The 21,220-nt window shown below is 43.4% G+C and overlaps 1 protein-coding gene across 2 annotated transcripts in view; it reads right to left on the reverse strand.

Moving 5' to 3' along the window:
- Positions 1 to 21,220, reverse strand: part of dspa (desmoplakin a) — a 43,333-nt gene that overhangs the window by 19,455 nt on the left and 2,658 nt on the right. For both annotated transcript variants that reach the window (XM_056266393.1, XM_056266403.1), the window contains exons 2-6: positions 15,456 to 15,546; positions 15,237 to 15,358; positions 13,151 to 13,295; positions 9,938 to 10,063; positions 405 to 464 (exon numbers count right to left, since the gene is read on the reverse strand). In XM_056266393.1, the coding sequence (XP_056122368.1) occupies positions 405 to 464; positions 9,938 to 10,063; positions 13,151 to 13,295; positions 15,237 to 15,358; positions 15,456 to 15,546 (544 nt within the window). The remainder of the gene's footprint in view (positions 1 to 404; positions 465 to 9,937; positions 10,064 to 13,150; positions 13,296 to 15,236; positions 15,359 to 15,455; positions 15,547 to 21,220) is intronic.

Raw genomic sequence — 21,220 nt, forward strand, 5'->3', positions numbered from 1 at the left:
TTCACCTAAAAATGCAAACTCTAGGCTTTCATTCACACATGAACACTGCTTGTTGTTGTTGATTGTATGACATTACTGAGTGGCGAAATGATTTAGTGACTGAATGAAAATGGTTTGGTTACCTGTAAATGGCTCATTCTGATTGGCCAGCTCTTTTATGATGGCATGATGGCACCATTATGACCAAACAAGATCTGAGGCTTTAATAAACATCCTTACTGATGTTCTACTAACTGCACTTGATTAACCCTCTAACCTTTACAGTATCTCCTAAAATGTTTTTTCAAAGCTCTGCATATAAAACATTTCATAACATTTGAACTACCTGTAAATCACATGAAATAACAATCTGAATATTGTAATATTATATTACAATAAATTATATTGCTGCTATTATAACTGACCTGTAGATTGTCCCACTCCTGGTCCAGCGCGTGGAGTCCACCCTTCTCTCGGCTCTGCACCTGAAGCACAAACACACACAGTCAGACAACACACACTCACAGTCAGACAACACACACTCACAGTCAGACAACACACACTCACAGTCAGACAACACACACTCACAGTCAGACAACACACACACACAGTCAGACAACACACACTCACAGTCAGACAACACACACTCACAGTCAGACAACACACACACACACAGCCTTCTCTCGGCTCTGCACCTCAAGCACAAACACACACACAGTCAGACAACACACACACACAGTCAGTCAGACAACACACACTCACAGTCAGACAACACACACACAGTCAGACAACACACACACTCACAGTCAGACAACACACACTCACAGTCCAACAACACACACTCACAGTCAGACAACACACACTCACAGCCTTCTCTCGGCTCTGCACCTGAAGCACAAACACACACAGTCAGACAACACACACTCACAGTCAGACAACACACTTACAGTCAGACAACACACACTCACAGTCAGACAACACACACTCACAGTCAGACAACACACTCACACTCAGACAACACACACACACAGCCTTCTCTCGGCTCTGCACCTGAAGCACAAACACACACACAGTCAGACAACACACACTCACAGTCAGACAACACACACTCACAGTCAGACAACACACACTCACAGCCTTCTCTCGGCTCTGCACCTGAAGCACAAACACACACAGTCAGACAACACACACACACAGTCAGACAACACACACTCACAGCCTTCTCTCGGCTCTGCACCTGAAGCACAAACACACACAGTCAGACAACACACACTCACAGTCAGACAACACACACTTACAGTCAGTCAACACACACTCACAGTCAGACAACACACACTCACAGTCAGACAACACACACACACAGTCAGACAACACACACTCACAGTCAGACAACACACACTCACAGTCAGACAACACACACACACAGTCAGTCAGACAACACACACTCACAGTCAGACAACACACACACAGTCAGACAACACACACACTCACAGTCAGACAACACACACTCACAGTCCAACAACACACACTCACAGTCAGACAACACACACTCACAGCCTTCTCTCGGCTCTGCACCTGAAGCACAAACACACACAGTCAGACAACACACACTCACAGTCAGACAACACACTTACAGTCAGACAACACACACTCACAGTCAGACAACACACACTCACAGTCAGACAACACACTCACAGTCAGACAACACACACACACAGCCTTCTCTCGGCTCTGCACCTCAAGCACAAACACACACACAGTCAGACAACACACTTACAGTCAGAGAACACACTTACAGTCAGACAACACACACTCACAGTCAGACAACACACTTACAGTCAGACAACACACACACACAGCCTTCTCTCGGCTCTGCACCTGAAGCACAAACACACACAGTCAGACAACACACACTCACAGTCAGACAACACACTTACAGTCAGACAACACACACTCACAGTCAGACAACACACACTCACAGTCAGACAACACACTCACAGTCAGACAACACACACACACAGCCTTCTCTCGGCTCTGCACCTCAAGCACAAACACACACACACAGTCAGACAACACACACTCACAGTCAGACAACACACACTCACAGTCAGACAACACACACTCACAGTCAGACAACACACACTCACAGTCAGACAACACACACTCACAGTCAGACAACACACACACACAGTCAGACAACACACACACACACAGTCAGACAACACACACTCACAGTCAGACAACACACAGTCAGACAACACACACTCACAGCCTTCTCTCGGCTCTGCACCTGAAGCACAAACACACACAGTCAGACAACACACACTCACAGTCAGACAACACACACTCACAGTCAGACAACACACACTCACAGTCAGACAACACACACTCACAGTCAGACAACACACACACACAGTCAGACAACACACACTCACAGTCAGACAACACACACTCACAGTCAGACAACACACACACACAGTCAGACAACACACACTCAGTCAGACAACACACACTCACAGTCAGACAACACACACTCACAGTCAGACAACACACACACTCACAGTCAGACAACACACACTCACAGTCAGACAACACACACTCACAGTCAGACAACACACACACACACAGTCAGACAACACACACTCACAGTCAGACAACACACACTCACAGTCCAACAACACACACTCAGAGTCAGACAACACACACTCACAGTCAGACAACACACACTCACAGTCCAACAACACACACTCACAGTCAGACAACACACACACACAGTCAGACAACACACACTCACAGTCAGACAACACACACTCACAGTCAGACAACACACACACACAGTCAGACAACACACACTCACAGTCAGACAACACACACTCACAGTCAGACAATACACACACACAGTCAGACAACACACACTCACAGTCAGACAACACACACACAGTCAGACAACACACACTCACAGTCAGACAACACACACTCACAGTCAGACAACACACACACACAGTCAGACAACACACACTCACAGTCAGACAACACACACTCACAGTCAGACAACACACACACACAGTCAGACAACACACACTCACAGTCAGACAACACTCACACACAGTCAGACAACACACACTCACAGTCAGACAACACACACTCACAGTCAGACAACACACACACACAGTCAGACAACACACACTCACAGTCAGACAACACACACTCACAGTCAGACAACACACACTCACAGTCAGACAACACACACACACAGTCAGACAACACACACTCACAGTCAGACAACACACACACAGTCAGACAACACACACTCAGAGTCAGACAACACACACTCACAGTCAGACAACACACACACACAGTCAGACAACACACACTCACAGTCAGACAACACACACTCACAGTCCAACAACACACACTCACAGTCAGACAACACACACACACAGTCAGACAACACACACTCACAGTCAGACAACACACACTCACAGTCAGACAACACACACACACAGTCAGACAACACACACTCACAGTCAGACAACACACACTCACAGTCAGACAACACACACACACAGTCAGACAACACACACTCACAGTCAGACAACACACACTCACAGTCCAACAACACACACTCACAGTCAGACAACACACACTCACAGCCTTCTCTCGGCTCTGCACCTGAAGCACAAACACACACAGTCAGACAACACACACTCACAGTCAGACAACACACACTCACAGCCTTCTCTCGGCTCTGCACCTCAAGCACAAACACACACACAGTCAGACAACACACACTCAGTCAGACAACACACACTCACAGTCAGACAACACACACTCACAGTCAGACAACACACACTCACAGTCAGACAACACACACTCACAGTCAGACAACACACACACACAGTCAGACAACACACATACACACACACACACACACAGTCAGACAACACACACTCACAGTCAGACAACACACACACACACAGTCAGACAACACACACTCACAGTCAGACAACACACACTCACAGTCAGACAACACACACACAGTCAGACAACACACTCACAGTCAGACAACACACACACACAGTCAGACAACACACACTCACAGTCAGACAACACACACACACAGTCAGACAACACACACTCACAGTCAGACAACACACACTCACAGCCTTCTCTCGGCTCTGCACCTGAAGCACAAACATGCACACAGTCAGACAACACACACTCACAGTCAGACAACACACACTCACAGCCTTCTCTCGGCTCTGCACCTCAAGCACAAACACACACACAGTCAGACAACACACACTCACAGTCAGACAACACACACTCACAGTCAGACAACACACACTCACAGCCTTCCCTCGGCTCTGCATCTGAAGCACAAACACACACAGTCAGACATCACACACACTCACAGCCTTCTCTCGGCTCTGCATCTGAAGCACAAACACACACAGTCAGACATCACACACACTCACAGCCTTCTCTCGGCTCTGCATCTGAAGCACAAACACACACACAGTCAGACAACACACACTCACAGTCAGACAACACACACTCACAGTCAGACAACACACACTCACAGCCTTCTCTCGGCTCTGCACCTGAAGCACAAACACACACAGTCAGACAACACACACTCACAGTCAGACAACACACTTACAGTCAGACAACACACACACACAGCCTTCTCTCGGCTCTGCACCTGAAGCACAAACACACACAGTCAGACAACACACACTCACAGTCAGACAACACACTCACAGTCAGACAACACACACACACAGCCTTCTCTCGGCTCTGCACCTGAAGCACAAACGCACACAGTCAGACAACACACACTCACAGTCAGACAACACACTTACACTCAGACAACACACACTCACAGTCAGACAACACACACTCACAGTCAGACAACACACACTCACAGTCAGACAACACACACACACAGTCAGACATCACACACACTCACAGCCTTCTCTCGGCTCTGCATCTGAAGCACAAACACACACACACAGTCAGACAACACACACTCACAGTCAGACAACACACACTCACAGTCAGACAACACACACTCACAGCCTTCTCTCGGCTCTGCACCTGAAGCACAAACACACACAGTCAGACAACACACACTCACAGTCAGACAACACACTTACAGTCAGACAACACACACACACAGCCTTCTCTCGGCTCTGCACCTGAAGCACAAACACACACAGTCAGACAACACACACTCACAGTCAGACAACACACACTCACAGTCAGAGAACACACTCACAGTCAGACAACACACACACACAGCCTTCTCTCGGCTCTGCACCTGAAGCACAAACGCACACAGTCAGACAACACACACTCACAGTCAGACAACACACTTACAGTCAGACAACACACACTCACAGTCAGACAACACACACTCACAGTCAGACAACACACACTCACAGTCAGACAACACACACACACAGTCAGACAACACACACTCACAGCCTTCTCTCGGCTCTGCACCTGAAGCACAAACACACACAGTCAGACAACACACACTCACAGTCAGACAACACACTCACAGTCAGACAACACACACACACAGCCTTCTCTCGGCTCTGCACCTGAAGCACAAACGCACACAGTCAGACAACACACACTCACAGTCAGACAACACACTTACAGTCAGACAACACACACACACAGTCAGACAACACACACTCACAGTCTTCTCTCGGCTCTGCACCTGAAGCACAAACACACACAGTCAGACAACACACTCACAGTCAGACAACACACACACACATACAGCCTTCTCTCGGCTCTGCACCTGAAGCACAAACACACACAGTCAGACAACACACACTCACAGTCAGACAACACACACTCACAGCCTTCTCTCGGCTCTGCACCTGAAGCACAAACACACACAGTCAGACAACACACACTCACAGTCAGACAACACACACTCACAGTCAGACAACACACACTCACAGTCAGACAACACACACTCACAGTCAGACATCACACACACTCACAGCCTTCTCTCGGCTCTGCACCTGAAGCACAAACACACAGTCAGACAACACACACTCACAGTCAGACAACACACACTCACAGTCAGACAACACACACACACAGCCTTCTCTCGGCTCTTCACCTGAAGCACAAACACACACAGTCAGACAACACACACTCACAGTCAGACAACACACACTCACAGTCAGACAACACACACTCACAGCCTTCTCTCGGCTCTGCACCTGAAGCACAAACACACACAGTCAGACAACACACACTCACAGTCAGACAACACACACTCACAGTCAGACAACACACACTCACAGTCAGACAACACACACACACAGCCTTCTCTCGGCTCTGCACCTGAAGCACAAACACACACAGTCAGACAACACACACTCACAGTCAGACAACACACACTCACAGTCAGACAACACACACTCACAGCCTTCTCTCGGCTCTGCACCTGAAGCACAAACACACACAGTCAGACAACACACACTCACAGTCAGACAACACACACTCACAGTCAGACAACACACACTCACAGTCAGACAACACACACTCACAGTCAGACAACACACACTCACAGTCAGACAACACACACACACACAGCCTTCTCTCGGCTCTGCACCTGAAGCACAAACACACACAGTCAGACAACACACACTCACAGTCAGACAACACACACTCACAGTCAGACAACACACACTCACAGTCTTTCTTCCCCATCACATGTTTTATCACAATCATGAATCAGGCATCCATTTCCAAATGGTTAAAAACTTAACTTAGTTTAGTTTGCTTGGTTCATTTGGTCCGAAAAACAAAACAAAAAACATTTAGTCTTGGTCCACTTAGCATTCACATTGGCAATTTTAACGCCGAACATAAAAGCTTAGAGCTTAGAGATATGTGATGTAGATCTGTAGATCTGTAGATCTGTTATGTAGATCTGTAGATCTGTAGATGTGTTATGTAGATCTGTAGATCTGTAGATGTGTTATGTAGATCTGTAGATCTGTAGATCTGTTATGTAGATCTGTAGATCTGTAGATCTGTTATGTAGATCTGTAGATCTGTAGATGTGTTATGTAGATCTGTAGATCTGTAGATGTGTTATGTAGATCTGTAGATCTGTAGATATGTTATGTAGATCTGTAGATATGTTATGTAGATCTGTAGATATGTTATGTAGATCTGTAGATCTGTAGATATGTTATGTAGATCTGTAGATCTGTAGATGTGTTATGTAGATCTGTAGATCTGTAGATCTGTTATGTAGATCTGTAGATGTGTTATGTAGATCTGTAGATCTGTAGATGTGTTATGTAGATCTGTAGATCTGTAGATGTGTTATGTAGATCTGTAGATCTGTAGATATGTTATGTAGATCTGTAGATATGTGATGTAGATCTGTAGATCTGTAGATGTGTTATGTAGATCTGTAGATCTGTAGATGTGTTATGTAGATCTGTAGATCTGTAGATCTGTTATGTAGATCTGTAGATCTGTAGATCTGTTATGTAGATCTGTAGATCTGTTATGTAGATCTGTAGATCTGTAGATGTGTTATGTAGATCTGTAGATCTGTTATGTAGATCTGTAGATCTGTTATGTAGATCTGTAGATCTGTAGATGTGTTATGTAGATCTGTAGATCTGTAGATGTGTTATGTAGATCTGTAGATCTGTAGATGTGTTATGTAGATCTGTAGATCTGTAGATCTGTTATGTAGATCTGTAGATCTGTAGATGTGTTATGTAGATCTGTAGATCTGTTATGTAGATCTGTAGATCTGTTATGTAGATCTGTAGATCTGTAGATGTGTTATGTAGATCTGTAGATCTGTTATGTAGATCTGTAGATCTGTAGATGTGTTATGTAGATCTGTAGATCTGTAGATATGTTATGTAGATCTGTAGATCTGTAGATATGTTATGTAGATCTGTAGATCTGTAGATCTGTTATGTAGATCTGTAGATCTGTTATGTAGATCTGTAGATCTGTAGATCTGTTATGTAGATCTGTAGATCTGTAGATGTGTTATGTAGATCTGTAGATCTGTAGATATGTTATGTAGATCTGTAGATATGTTATGTAGATCTGTAGATCTGTAGATCTGTTATGTAGATCTGTAGATCTGTTATGTAGATCTGTAGATATGTTATGTAGATCTGTAGATCTGTAGATCTGTTATGTAGATCTGTAGATCTGTTATGTAGATCTGTAGATCTGTAGATCTGTTATGTAGATCTGTAGATCTGTAGATGTGTTATGTAGATCTGTAGATCTGTAGATATGTTATGTAGATCTGTAGATATGTTATGTAGATCTGTAGATCTGTAGATATGTTATGTAGATCTGTAGATCTGTAGATGTGTTATGTAGATCTGTAGATCTGTAGATCTGTTATGTAGATCTGTAGATGTGTTATGTAGATCTGTAGATCTGTAGATGTGTTATGTAGATCTGTAGATCTGTAGATGTGTTATGTAGATCTGTAGATATGTTATGTAGATCTGTAGATATGTTATGTAGATCTGTAGATATGTTATGTAGATCTGTAGATCTGTAGATATGTGATGTAGATCTGTAGATCTGTTATGTAGATCTGTAGATCTGTAGATATGTTATGTAGATCTGTAGATCTGTAGATCTGTTATGTAGATATGTAGATCTGTAGATCTGTAGATCTGTTATGTAGATCTGTAGATCTGTAGATATGTTATGTAGATCTGTAGATGTGTTATGTAGATCTGTAGATCTGTAGATATGTTATGTAGATCTGTAGATCTGTAGATCTGTTATGTAGATCTGTAGATGTGTTATGTAGATCTGTAGATCTGTAGATATGTTATGTAGATCTGTAGATCTGTAGATCTGTTATGTAGATCTGTAGATGTGTTATGTAGATCTGTAGATCTGTAGATGTGTTATGTAGATCTGTAGATGTGTTATGTAGATCTGTAGATCTGTAGATGTGTTATGTAGATCTGTAGATCTGTAGATGTGTTATGTAGATCTGTAGATATGTTATGTAGATCTGTAGATATGTTATGTAGATCTGTAGATATGTTATGTAGATCTGTAGATCTGTAGATATGTGATGTAGATCTGTAGATCTGTTATGTAGATCTGTAGATCTGTAGATATGTTATGTAGATCTGTAGATCTGTAGATATGTTATGTAGATATGTAGATCTGTAGATCTGTAGATCTGTTATGTAGATCTGTAGATCTGTAGATATGTTATGTAGATCTGTAGATGTGTTATGTAGATCTGTAGATCTGTAGATATGTTATGTAGATCTGTAGATCTGTAGATCTGTTATGTAGATATGTAGATCTGTTCACAGCCTGATTGGTCGGCTCAAATCGCTGATATTGGACACTGCGTTACCGTGCTCTTTACTGCAGTTTAGCAGCTACATCTGTGTGATATCAACTTCAAACTTATTTAGACACTTGGCTTTGATTTTCTAGCAATTTTAAAGTCCATGTTATTTTGTAAAATATATATTTTGCATAAAATAAAAATATTTAGTTCAGTACATTTGCCTTACGGTAAACTTCTATAAGTTTCTTACAGGCTCATTAGTTGAAGTGCTTTCAAATAATTCTCTTGCCGCCCGCTCACACCGAGGACGATTACTGTAACGATAAAGATATCCTTCTAAAAATCCTATATAATCCTATAAATATAACGTTGATAATACGATGATATCGTTGGAATCACTTTCAGAACGATTGTTTTCCAGCTGATGAATGATAAAAACTTCGACAGCCAATCAGAATCCACCCAGACGACCAAACTGCAGAGCGCTTATAACAAACTCAGCTAATAGAGCTAATATCGTTATGGTACTCGGCGTGAACAGGCCTTCACTACCCCCACTCAAACGACTCCATCATATGAAGGCCATGCACTGAAGAAGCGTCCTCGTACCAGCTCATCCCGGGCCCGCTCCACCTCCACGCTCCTCTGGATCGAGCTGTGGAACTTGTTGTGATTCAGGATTTGTTGGTTGATGGTCTCACTATCTTCACCGAAGGGTGACGTCTCAATGAGTCTCTGCAACACACAAACACACACACATGAACAACATACAACACCAACATCTGCAATCTTCATCATATCAAGACCAAAAAATGTTAATTTGAGCACTTAAACTGGGTGAGTTAAGTCAGAATAACCCAGTGAACCCTAACCTTCTGGTGCAGAACCTGTTGGGAACCACAGAAGGCGTATTACACACACTTTCTATCTGAAGTCTTAAGTTCAGATCTGACATTTAGGATTTTTCAGAAATTCTTTTTACAGAATTTGATTTAGGATTCTTATCCTATCTTATAAAATCTCATCTGTAGTTAGGAAATCCTAAACCCTCCATCGAGTTCGGTGATCAACTCTCAGGTCTGTTACCAAGCAACCAGCGACACGCAAACAAACAAACCGCTGTGAAGTAAAACGGATAAAACATGAGTGGTGCTTTTCATTAAGATAAGCTTTCATAGGAGTCTGTTATTGATTGTTTGTTGAGTGCAGCACATCAGGGGTTCACAACGTCTCTCCGCCATCACACATCGCTGTTCTTCATTGATAAATGTTTTTAGCTTCATGACTTTTGAAGTTAGGACACCATTGGGGTTGTCCTAAAGTTTTTTAGTGGAGTTAGGATTCTTCTGTAATACCCTTTTCCTGTCTGTAGTTGAGATAAGATTGTTCACTTCCTGTTATTCGCGGGTCTCCCTGAGAGCAGAGTCCGGTGTAGTGTGCCATTATCCTGTGTAAACATCGCCTCCCTTTCCTCGGCGGATCGTCGGGAAGTGTCTGAGCATGGACGGGTTTCCTGTGCTGTGGATTCATCCTTTTAGTTCAATGAAATCTGCAGAGTTGGCACACTTTAAAGCTCATGGTTTAGTCGCAGTGATTCGTGGCCTCTGAAAGCATATCTGAGCTTTATATCTTCATCATCATCATCATCATCATCGCCGCTGATGGCCTGTAGGGGTCAATGTGTGAGCGCTAACATCAGCTGATCTGAGAGCAGTCTGTGGCTTCTTCTTCTGTGATGTGTGTGTGTGTGTGATCAGGGTCGGGCGAGACTCAGAGGTATTTCAGCCGACAGAGATCAGTGTTAAAGCACTGCAAACCAGTTCCACCACACACACTCTCACTGCTGTGTCTTTGTTTGCTACAGACACTCCCTGTTTCCCTCCTCCCCCCTTCCTGCTCTCAGAGACAATGTGTTCTCTGTGTGTGTGTGTGTGTGTGTGTTCTCTGTCTAAACCTCTGTGTGTGTGTGTGTGTGTGTGTGTGTGTGTGTGTGTGTGTGTGTGTGTGTGTGTGTGTGTGTGTGTTCTCTGTCGAACCTCTGTGTGTGTGTGTGTGTGTTCTCTGTCGAACCTCTGTGTGTGTGTGTGTGTGTTCTCTGTCTAAATTCTGTGTGTGTGTGTGTGTGTGTGTGTGTGTGTGTGTGTGTGTGTGTGTGTGTGTGTGGCCTGGTAAACCCTACGTTATGGGGACAAAATGTCCCCACAAGGATCGCAATATCCGAAATCCTTGTTCGTGTGGGGACATTTTTTGGTCCCCATGAGGAAATCAGCTTATAAATCATACTAAGTGATGTTGTTTGAAAATGTAAAAATGCAGAATGTTTCCTGTGATGGGTAGGTTTAGGGATAGGGTTGGTGTAAGGGAATAGAATATACAGTCTGTACAGTATAAAAATCATTATGTCTATGGAAAGTCCCCATAAAACATGAAAACACAACGTGTGTGTGTGTGTGTGTGTGTGCGAGTGTGTGTGTGCACGTGCAAGTGTGTGTGTGTGTGTTTGTGCGAGTGTGCGCGCGAGTGTGCGTGTGTGTGTGCCACAGGTGGATGATAATATGCAAATGTTCTTTTACTTGATTTAACGCATTACAATGATGTTGTCGGTATAAATGAATGTATTCAGTGGAAGTCTTGCTCGTTCGCCACTCCTTTACTTTAAAGGGAAAGTGGTATGGGAGTGTCTCAGCAGAGCCGGGTGTGTCTCCTGCTCCTCTGTCTAACCTCTGTGTGTGTGTGTGTGTGTGTGTGTGTGTGTGTGTGTGCGTGCGTGTCCTTCTCTACACTACCACAAGTAACAACAAGTCAGGGAGTTGCATACACTCCTACTCTCTCTCTCTCTCTCTCTCTCTCTCTCTCTCTCTCTCTCTCTCTCTCTCTCTCTCTCTCTCTCTCTCTCTCTGTTGTGGTAAGTGGGGGTCTGAGATAGGGCCAGTCTGGACAGGAGGAGGAGCGAGTGAATTCCAGCGCAGTGCTGTCATTATGGGCTGTTCTGCCTGATAAACACATGAGGAATCACATCGTCCTCTCCACACACACACACACACACACACACACACACACACACACACACACACACTGACACTGAAGACTGGAGTAAAGATGCTGAAAATTCAGCTTTGATCACAGGCATAAATTATACTTTATTAAATATTCACATAGAGAACAGCTGATTTACATTGTAATAATTTTTCACAATATTTGAAAGTATTTTTCATCAGATAAACACTTTCAACATCAGTAACACATCTTGTTCTCTTCTAGTTTAAATCCAAAAAACAGCATTATTTACTTTTTAGTTTAGTTTTATCAATATAGTTTTTGAATTAGCATTTATCTCTAGTTTTCATGTTAATTGAAGCTTAAATATCAGTCATTATGTTACATGCTTTTTGTCATTTTATTATTATTATTTTAATATTACAATTTAGGTTTAAATTACTTTCATTTCAGTTTGATTTATTTCCAGTTAATAATTTTAGTGCTTCAACTAAAAGTTGTTCAACTAATATTTATATTTTATTCAATTAACATAAATGTTTTTTTTTAAATAGTTGCAACAACTGATGGCAAACGCACCACCAATGTACTAATATCACCAATAATCTGCAATAGCCAAGCATCGGAAACACTTCACAATAAGGGTCATTAGTTTACTACCTTAGTTTATTTACACAACTGAGTGTATTGCTCATGGTTTGTTCATGTTAGTTAATACACTAATGTTAGCTAATGAACCTTATTGTGAAGTGGGTTACACTATTTGAAGGTGTCATAGTTGACCGTGCTCGTGTGTGTGTGTGTGTGTGTGTGTGTGTGTCAGACCTTCTTCTGGTTGATCCAGGCTAAAGCGTCCTGCAAGCTCTTGCTGGGGTCGTCCCATCCGCCGCTCGCCGCGCTGGTCCTGCGCAGAGTCGTGCCCGTGATGGAGTTACGGATGTCCGTGTGGATCAACATACACTCCTCCAGACTGCAACACACACACACACACACACAGCCTTCAGCTCAGCCTCACACACACATCTGCTGTTTCTTCAACAAGGGGCATTAAAATCAAGAGATTTTAACTCCGCATGATCATCGTAGCCAATCACGACTCTGATCTCCAGATATTGTACTGCTGATTAAAATGCTAAATTTGGTGTTACATAGTGTGTGTGAATGAACAGGCGTTTGGACTCGGTGCTGAAACCCAAAGCACAGGACAATAGAGACACCAGAATAACAATATTCATGATTCTGAAGCTGAAAACACTGAATTACTTTGGTGGAATATGCTTGTGCTGTCACTGACTAGATATACACTCACCTAAAGGATTATTAGGAACACCACACTAATACTGTGTTTGACCCCCTTTCGCCTTCAGAACTGCCTTAATTCTACGTGGCATTGATTCAACAAGGTGCTGAAAGCATTCTTTAGAAATGTTGGCCATATTGATAGGATAGCATCTTGCAGTTGATGGAGATTTGTGGGATGCACATCCAGGGCACGAAGCTCCCGTTCCACCACATACCAAAGATGCTCTATTGGGTTGAGATCTGGTGACTGTGGGGGCCATTTTAGTACAGTGAACTCATTGTCATGTTCAAGAAACCAATTTGAAATGATTCGAGCTTTGTGACATGGTGCATTATCCTGCTGGAAGTAGCCATCAGAGGATGGGTACATGGTGGCCATAAAGGGATGGACATGGTCAGAAACAATGCTCAGGTAGGCCGTGGCATTTAAACGATGCCCAATTGGCACTAAGGGGCCTAAAGTGTGCCAGGAAAACATCCCCCACACCATTACACCACCACCACCAGCCTGCACAGTGGTAACAAGGCATGATGGATCCATGTTCTCATTCTGTTTACGCCAAATTCTGAATCTACCATCTGAATGTCTCAACAGAAATCGAGACTCATCAGACCAGGCAACATTTTTCCAGTCTTCAACTGTCCAATTTTGGTGAGCTCTTGCAAATTGTAGCCTCTTTTTCCTATTTGTAGTGGAGATGAGTGGTACCCGGTGGGGTCTTCTGCTGTTGTAGCCCATCCGCCTCAAGGTTGTGCGTGTTGTGGCTTCACAAATGCTTTGCTGCATACCTCGGTTGTAACGAGTGGTTATTTCAGTCAAAGTTGCTCTTCTATCAGCTTGAATCAGTCGGCCCATTCTCCTCTGACCTCTAGCATCAACAAGGCATTTTCGCCCACAGGACTGCCGCATACTGGATGTTTTTCCCTTTTCACACCATTCTTTGTAAACCCTAGAAATGGTTGTGCGTGAAAATCCCAGTAACTGAGCAGATTGTGAAATACTCAGACCGGCCCGTCTGGCACCAACAACCATGCCACGCTCAAAATTGCTTAAATCACCTTTCTTTCCCATTCTGACATTCAGTTTGGAGTTCAGGAGATTGTCTTGACCAGGACCACACCCCTAAATGCATTGAAGCAACTGCCATGTGATTGGTTGATTAGATAATTGCATTAATGAGAAATTGAACAGGTGTTCCTAATAATCCTTTAGGTGAGTGTATTTATAATAATGTCGGCCACTTTTTACTGACATCTGGCATTATCAGGACACACAAATATTCCCCCAGTGCATTATTATACATTATATTCAACATAATATATAGCAGTTTAATGTCGTACTGACACTAAAACTCTGAAAACCTCTCGCACAGTAATTTTCATTTTGGGTGAACTATACACAATACATATTGATGCATTTTTGTATTGCGATATTGTTACAGCCCTAAGCAAGTTTAGCAAGAGTCCGTAAGATGAAGAAACACACATGCTTGCTGAACGAATGTCACAATATATTCCTGGATACTGACATGTACTCATAGTGTGCTGAATACTGACGTCAGCAGGTTACGTCACACACACACACACACACACACACACACTGCTGTACCTGCGCAGGATGTTGTCGGCGGGCACTCGGGCGCTCTGTAACTCCACCGCACACATCTTCATCTGCTCCATGGTCTCCAGTGCTGCCATCATGTTCTTGTCCACCTCAGCGGCCGGCCCCATCTGAAACACCACAGCAGAACCATGCAGAGATCACTGTGAGTGTGTGTGTGTGTGTGTCACATGCAGAAGAGTGGACGTGTGTGTGAACGGCTCTCACGTTCTCCAGGAGGTTCTGCGCTCGCTTCAGGAAGCCGTAGCAATCCTGGTAGAGGATCTGCGCTCTCTTCTGGACAGCCATCGCGGACAAGCTGAGGACAGCGAGACGGGAACATTCATTAACACACACGTGTTCTCGAGACACACACTACACATCAAACACACACGTGTTCCTGAGACACACACTACACATCAAACACACACGTGTTCCTGAGACACACACTACACATCAAACACACACGTGTTCTCGAGACACACACTACACATCAGATAAACACACACGTGTTCCTGAGACACACACTACACATCAGATAAACACACACGTGTTCCTGAGACACACACTACACATCAGATAAACACACACGTGTTCCTGAGACACACACTACACATCAGATAAACACACACGTGTTCCTGAGACACACACTACACATCAGATAAACACACACGTGTTCCTGAGACACACACTACACATCAGATAAACACACACGTGTTCCTGAGACACACACTACACATCAGATAAACACACACGTGTTCCTGAGACACACACTACACATCAGATAAACACACACGTGTTCCTGAGACACACACTACACATCAGATAAACACACACGTGTTCCTGAGACACACACTACACATCAGATAAACACACACGTGTTCCTGAGACACACACTACGCATCAGATAAACACACACGTGTTCCTGAGACACACACTACACATCAAACACACACGTGTTCCTGAGACACACACTACACATCAAACACACACGTGTTCCTGAGACACACACTACACATCAGATAAACACACACGTGTTCCTGAGACACACACTACACATCAGATAAACACACACGTGTTCCTGAGACACACACTACACATCAGATAAACACACACGTGTTCTCGAGACACACACTACACATCAGATAAACACACACGTGTTCCTGAGACACACACTACACATCAGATAAACACACACGTGTTCCTGAGACACACACTACACATCAGATAAACACACACGTGTTCCTGAGACACACACTACACATCAGATAAACACACACGTGTTCCTGAGACACACACTACACATCAGATAAACACACACGTGTTCCTGAGACACACACTACACATCAGATAAACACACACGTGTTCCTGAGACACACACTACACATCAGATAAACACACACGTGTTCCTGAGACACACACTACGCATCAGATAAACACACACGTGTTCCTGAGACACACACTACACATCAAACACACACGTGTTCCTGAGACACACACTACACATCAGATAAACACACACGTGTTCCTGAGACACACACTACACATCAGATAAACACACACGTGTTCTCGAGACACACACTACACATCAGATAAACACACACGTGTTCCTGAGACACACACTACACATCAAACACACACGTGTTCCTGAGACACACACTACACATCAGATAAACACACACGTGTTCCTGAGACACACACTACACATCAAACACACACGTGTTCCTGAGACACACACTACACATCAGATAAACACACACGTGTTCCTGAGACACACACTACACATCAGATAAACACACACGTGTTCTCGAGACACACACTACACATCAGATAAACACACACGTGTTCCTGAGACACACACTACGCATCAGATAAACACACACGTGTTCCTGAGACACACACTACACATCAGATAAACACACACGTGTTCTCGAGACACACACTACGCATCAGATAAACACACACGTGTTCCTGAGACACACACTACACATCAAACACACACGTGTTCCTGAGACACACACTACACATCAAACACACACGTGTTCCTGAGACACACACTACACATCAGATAAACACACACGTGTTCCTGAGACACACACTACACATCAGATAAACACACACGTGTTCCTGAGACACACACTACGCATCAGATAAACACACACGTGTTCCTGAGACACACACTACGCATCAGATAAACACACACGTGTTCTCGAGACACACACTACACATCAGATAAACACACACGTGTTCTCGAGACACACACTACACATCAGATAAACACACACGTGTTCTCGAGACACACACTACACATCAGATAAACACACACGTGTTCTCGAGACACACACTACACATCAGATAAACACACACGTGTTCCTGAGACACACACTACACATCAGATAAACACACACGTGTTCCTGAGACACACACTACACATCAGATAAACACACACGTGTTCCTGAGACACACACTACACATCAGATAAACACACACGTGTTCCTGAGACACACACTACGCATCAGATAAACACACACGTGTTCTCGAGACACACACTACACATCAGATAAACACACACGTGTTCTCGAGACACACACTACACATCAGATAAACACACACGTGTTCCTGAGACACACACTACACATCAGATAAACACACACGTGTTCCTGAGACACACACTACACATCAAACACACACGTGTTCCTGAGACACACACTACACATCAAACACACACGTGTTCCTGAGACACACACTACACATCAGATAAACACACACGTGTTCCTGAGACACACACTACGCATCAAACACACACGTGTTCCTGAGACACACACTACACATCAGATAAACACACACGTGTTCCTGAGACACACACTACACATCAGATAAACACACACGTGTTCCTGAGACACACACTACACATCAGATAAACACACACGTGTTCCTGAGACACACACTACACATCAGATAAACACACACGTGTTCCTGAGACACACACTACGCATCAGATAAACACACACGTGTTCCTGAGACACACACTACACATCAGATAAACACACACGTGTTCCTGAGACACACACTACACATCAGATAAACACACACGTGTTCCTGAGACACACACTACACATCAGATGAACACACACGTGTTCCTGAGACACACACTACACATCAGATAAACACACACGTGTTCCTGAGACACACACTACGCATCAGATAAACACACACGTGTTCCTGAGACACACACTACACATCAGATAAACACACACGTGTTCCTGAGACACACACTACACATCAAACACACACGTGTTCCTGAGACACACACTACACATCAAACACACACGTGTTCCTGAGACACACACTACACATCAGATAAACACACACGTGTTCCTGAGACACACACTACGCATCAAACACACACGTGTTCCTGAGACACACACTACACATCAGATAAACACACACGTGTTCCTGAGACACACACTACACATCAGATAAACACACACGTGTTCCTGAGACACACACTACACATCAGATAAACACACACGTGTTCCTGAGACACACACTACACATCAGATAAACACACACGTGTTCCTGAGACACACACTACGCATCAGATAAACACACACGTGTTCCTGAGACACACACTACACATCAGATAAACACACACGTGTTCCTGAGACACACACTACACATCAGATAAACACACACGTGTTCCTGAGACACACACTACACATCAGATAAACACACACGTGTTCCTGAGACACACACTACACATCAGATAAACACACACGTGTTCCTGAGACACACACTACACATCAGATAAACACACACGTGTTCTCGAGACACACACTACGCATCAGATAAACACACACGTGTTCCTGAGACACACACTACACATCAGATAAACACACACGTGTTCCTGAGACACACACTACACATCAAACACACACGTGTTCCTGAGACACACACTACACATCAGATAAACACACACGTGTTCTCGAGACACACACTACACATCAGATAAACACACACGTGTTCCTGAGACACACACTACACATCAGATAAACACACACGTGTTCCTGAGACACACACTACACATCAGATAAACACACACGTGTTCCTGAGACACACACTACACATCAGATAAACACACACGTGTTCCTGAGACACACACTACACATCAGATAAACACACACGTGTTCTCGAGACACACACTACGCATCAGATAAACACACACGTGTTCCTGAGACACACACTACACATCAGATAAACACACACGTGTTCCTGAGACACACACTACGCATCAGATAAACACACACGTGTTCCTGAGACACACACTACACATCAGATGAACACACACGTGTTCTCGAGACACACACTACACATCAGATAAACACACACGTGTTCCTGAGACACACACTACACATCAGATGAACACACACGTGTTCTCGAGACACACACTACACATCAGATAAACACACACGTGTTCCTGAGACACACACTACACATCAGATAAACACACACGTGTTCCTGAGACACACACTACGCATCAGATAAACACACACGTGTTCTTGAGAAGTAGATCACTACACTTATTTAAGGTATTTTAAAGAAAACCTAAAGATTTCATGTTCTGTTGGATAGATTTATCATTTCCATCTTCCATCAAAACAGATCAGAACAATTTCTCAAACGGGAACAAACGAGCCATTCTGGCAACACTTTATCTTACAGTGTCCTTGTTACACATGTACTTACCATAGTAATAACAGCATAATTACATGCAACTAACCCTCAACCAAACCCTAATCCTGCCCTAACCCTATAGCAAGTACATGTAGTTCATTAATATTACTCAGCACTTAATTACACTGTAACTATGACACCTTCAAATAAAGTGTAACGCCATTCTTTACAGACCTTTTTCCTGTCTCATCGCAATCTTCGCCTTTTTACGGACGGTAAATGCATGTTACGGTACCCCTTTTTTAAAGGTGACATATAATTCAAAATTGAATTTACCTTGGTATAGTCAAATAACAAGAGTTCAGTGCATGGACATGACATAGAGTGAATCTCAAACTGGACTGTTTTAGCGTTCTCATTTAATTCACGTTTATGAAAAACACCCCTGAAAAACGGTCGGTTCTCCACACAATACCGACTGTGACGCAATAGTCGGGATCATTAATATGTACGCCTCCAAATATTTGCATAATGCCAGCCCTCAATGCCAGGCGGAACTGCGCAGCCGAAGCATGGCAGTTGCTCAGTGTGGATGTACACATGAACACAAAAGTATTTTTTCTCTGGAAATTTCCAAACATTTCACCGAGTGTTTCCTCAACTTGGGCCAATACAGAGCTGGCCTCGGATCGAGCTACCAAGCAACACTTTCTGATGTGTAATTGTTCAAGTTCAGACAGGTAATCTTTCTCTCAAAATCGTTCAATACTGTTTATGCATCAGTAAGTCAAGCCAGTGACTAAAATATCAGCTTCACATCGTTTCTTTTAGTAGGATGAAAAAAAACTTATTTAAATTGTGAATAAATTATATACAGAAAGCGATCAAAGAACAATCTTTCCACAGCGCGAGTTTATCTGGACACTTGCCAAACTCGTTATGAAATCAATGACGCACGTTACTGCACAACGAAGCTCTTACTGTATTTACATCATCGTGTTTGCATTGGTGAAAGCATTAGAGAGTGCAGAAACTGCTTTGCACTGATAAGATCTTCATTCTCGCGATCAACACACTGTCATCTGCTCAATGCTCATCACGGCAACATTTTATGTGATGGGAATAGATCTAAATACTTTAAAAACTTCTCACAATTCGTTAATCTCGATAGCTGTTATAGTAAAAACGTATAATAGCAGTAGTAAAAGTATTCGGGAGAGAGTTTCACATGTAATGCGTAGCTATTTCATATGCAAGCATGTCAGCCAATCACAGCAGTGGCCGCGGTTACACTGAATCCCACAGCCAATCACAGCAGT

Source organism: Rhinichthys klamathensis, unplaced genomic scaffold (genome assembly GCF_029890125.1).
Source record: "Rhinichthys klamathensis goyatoka isolate OS25496 unplaced genomic scaffold, OSU_Roscu_1.1 h1tg000011l_1, whole genome shotgun sequence".
NCBI classification, from domain to species: domain Eukaryota; kingdom Metazoa; phylum Chordata; class Actinopteri; order Cypriniformes; family Leuciscidae; genus Rhinichthys; species Rhinichthys klamathensis.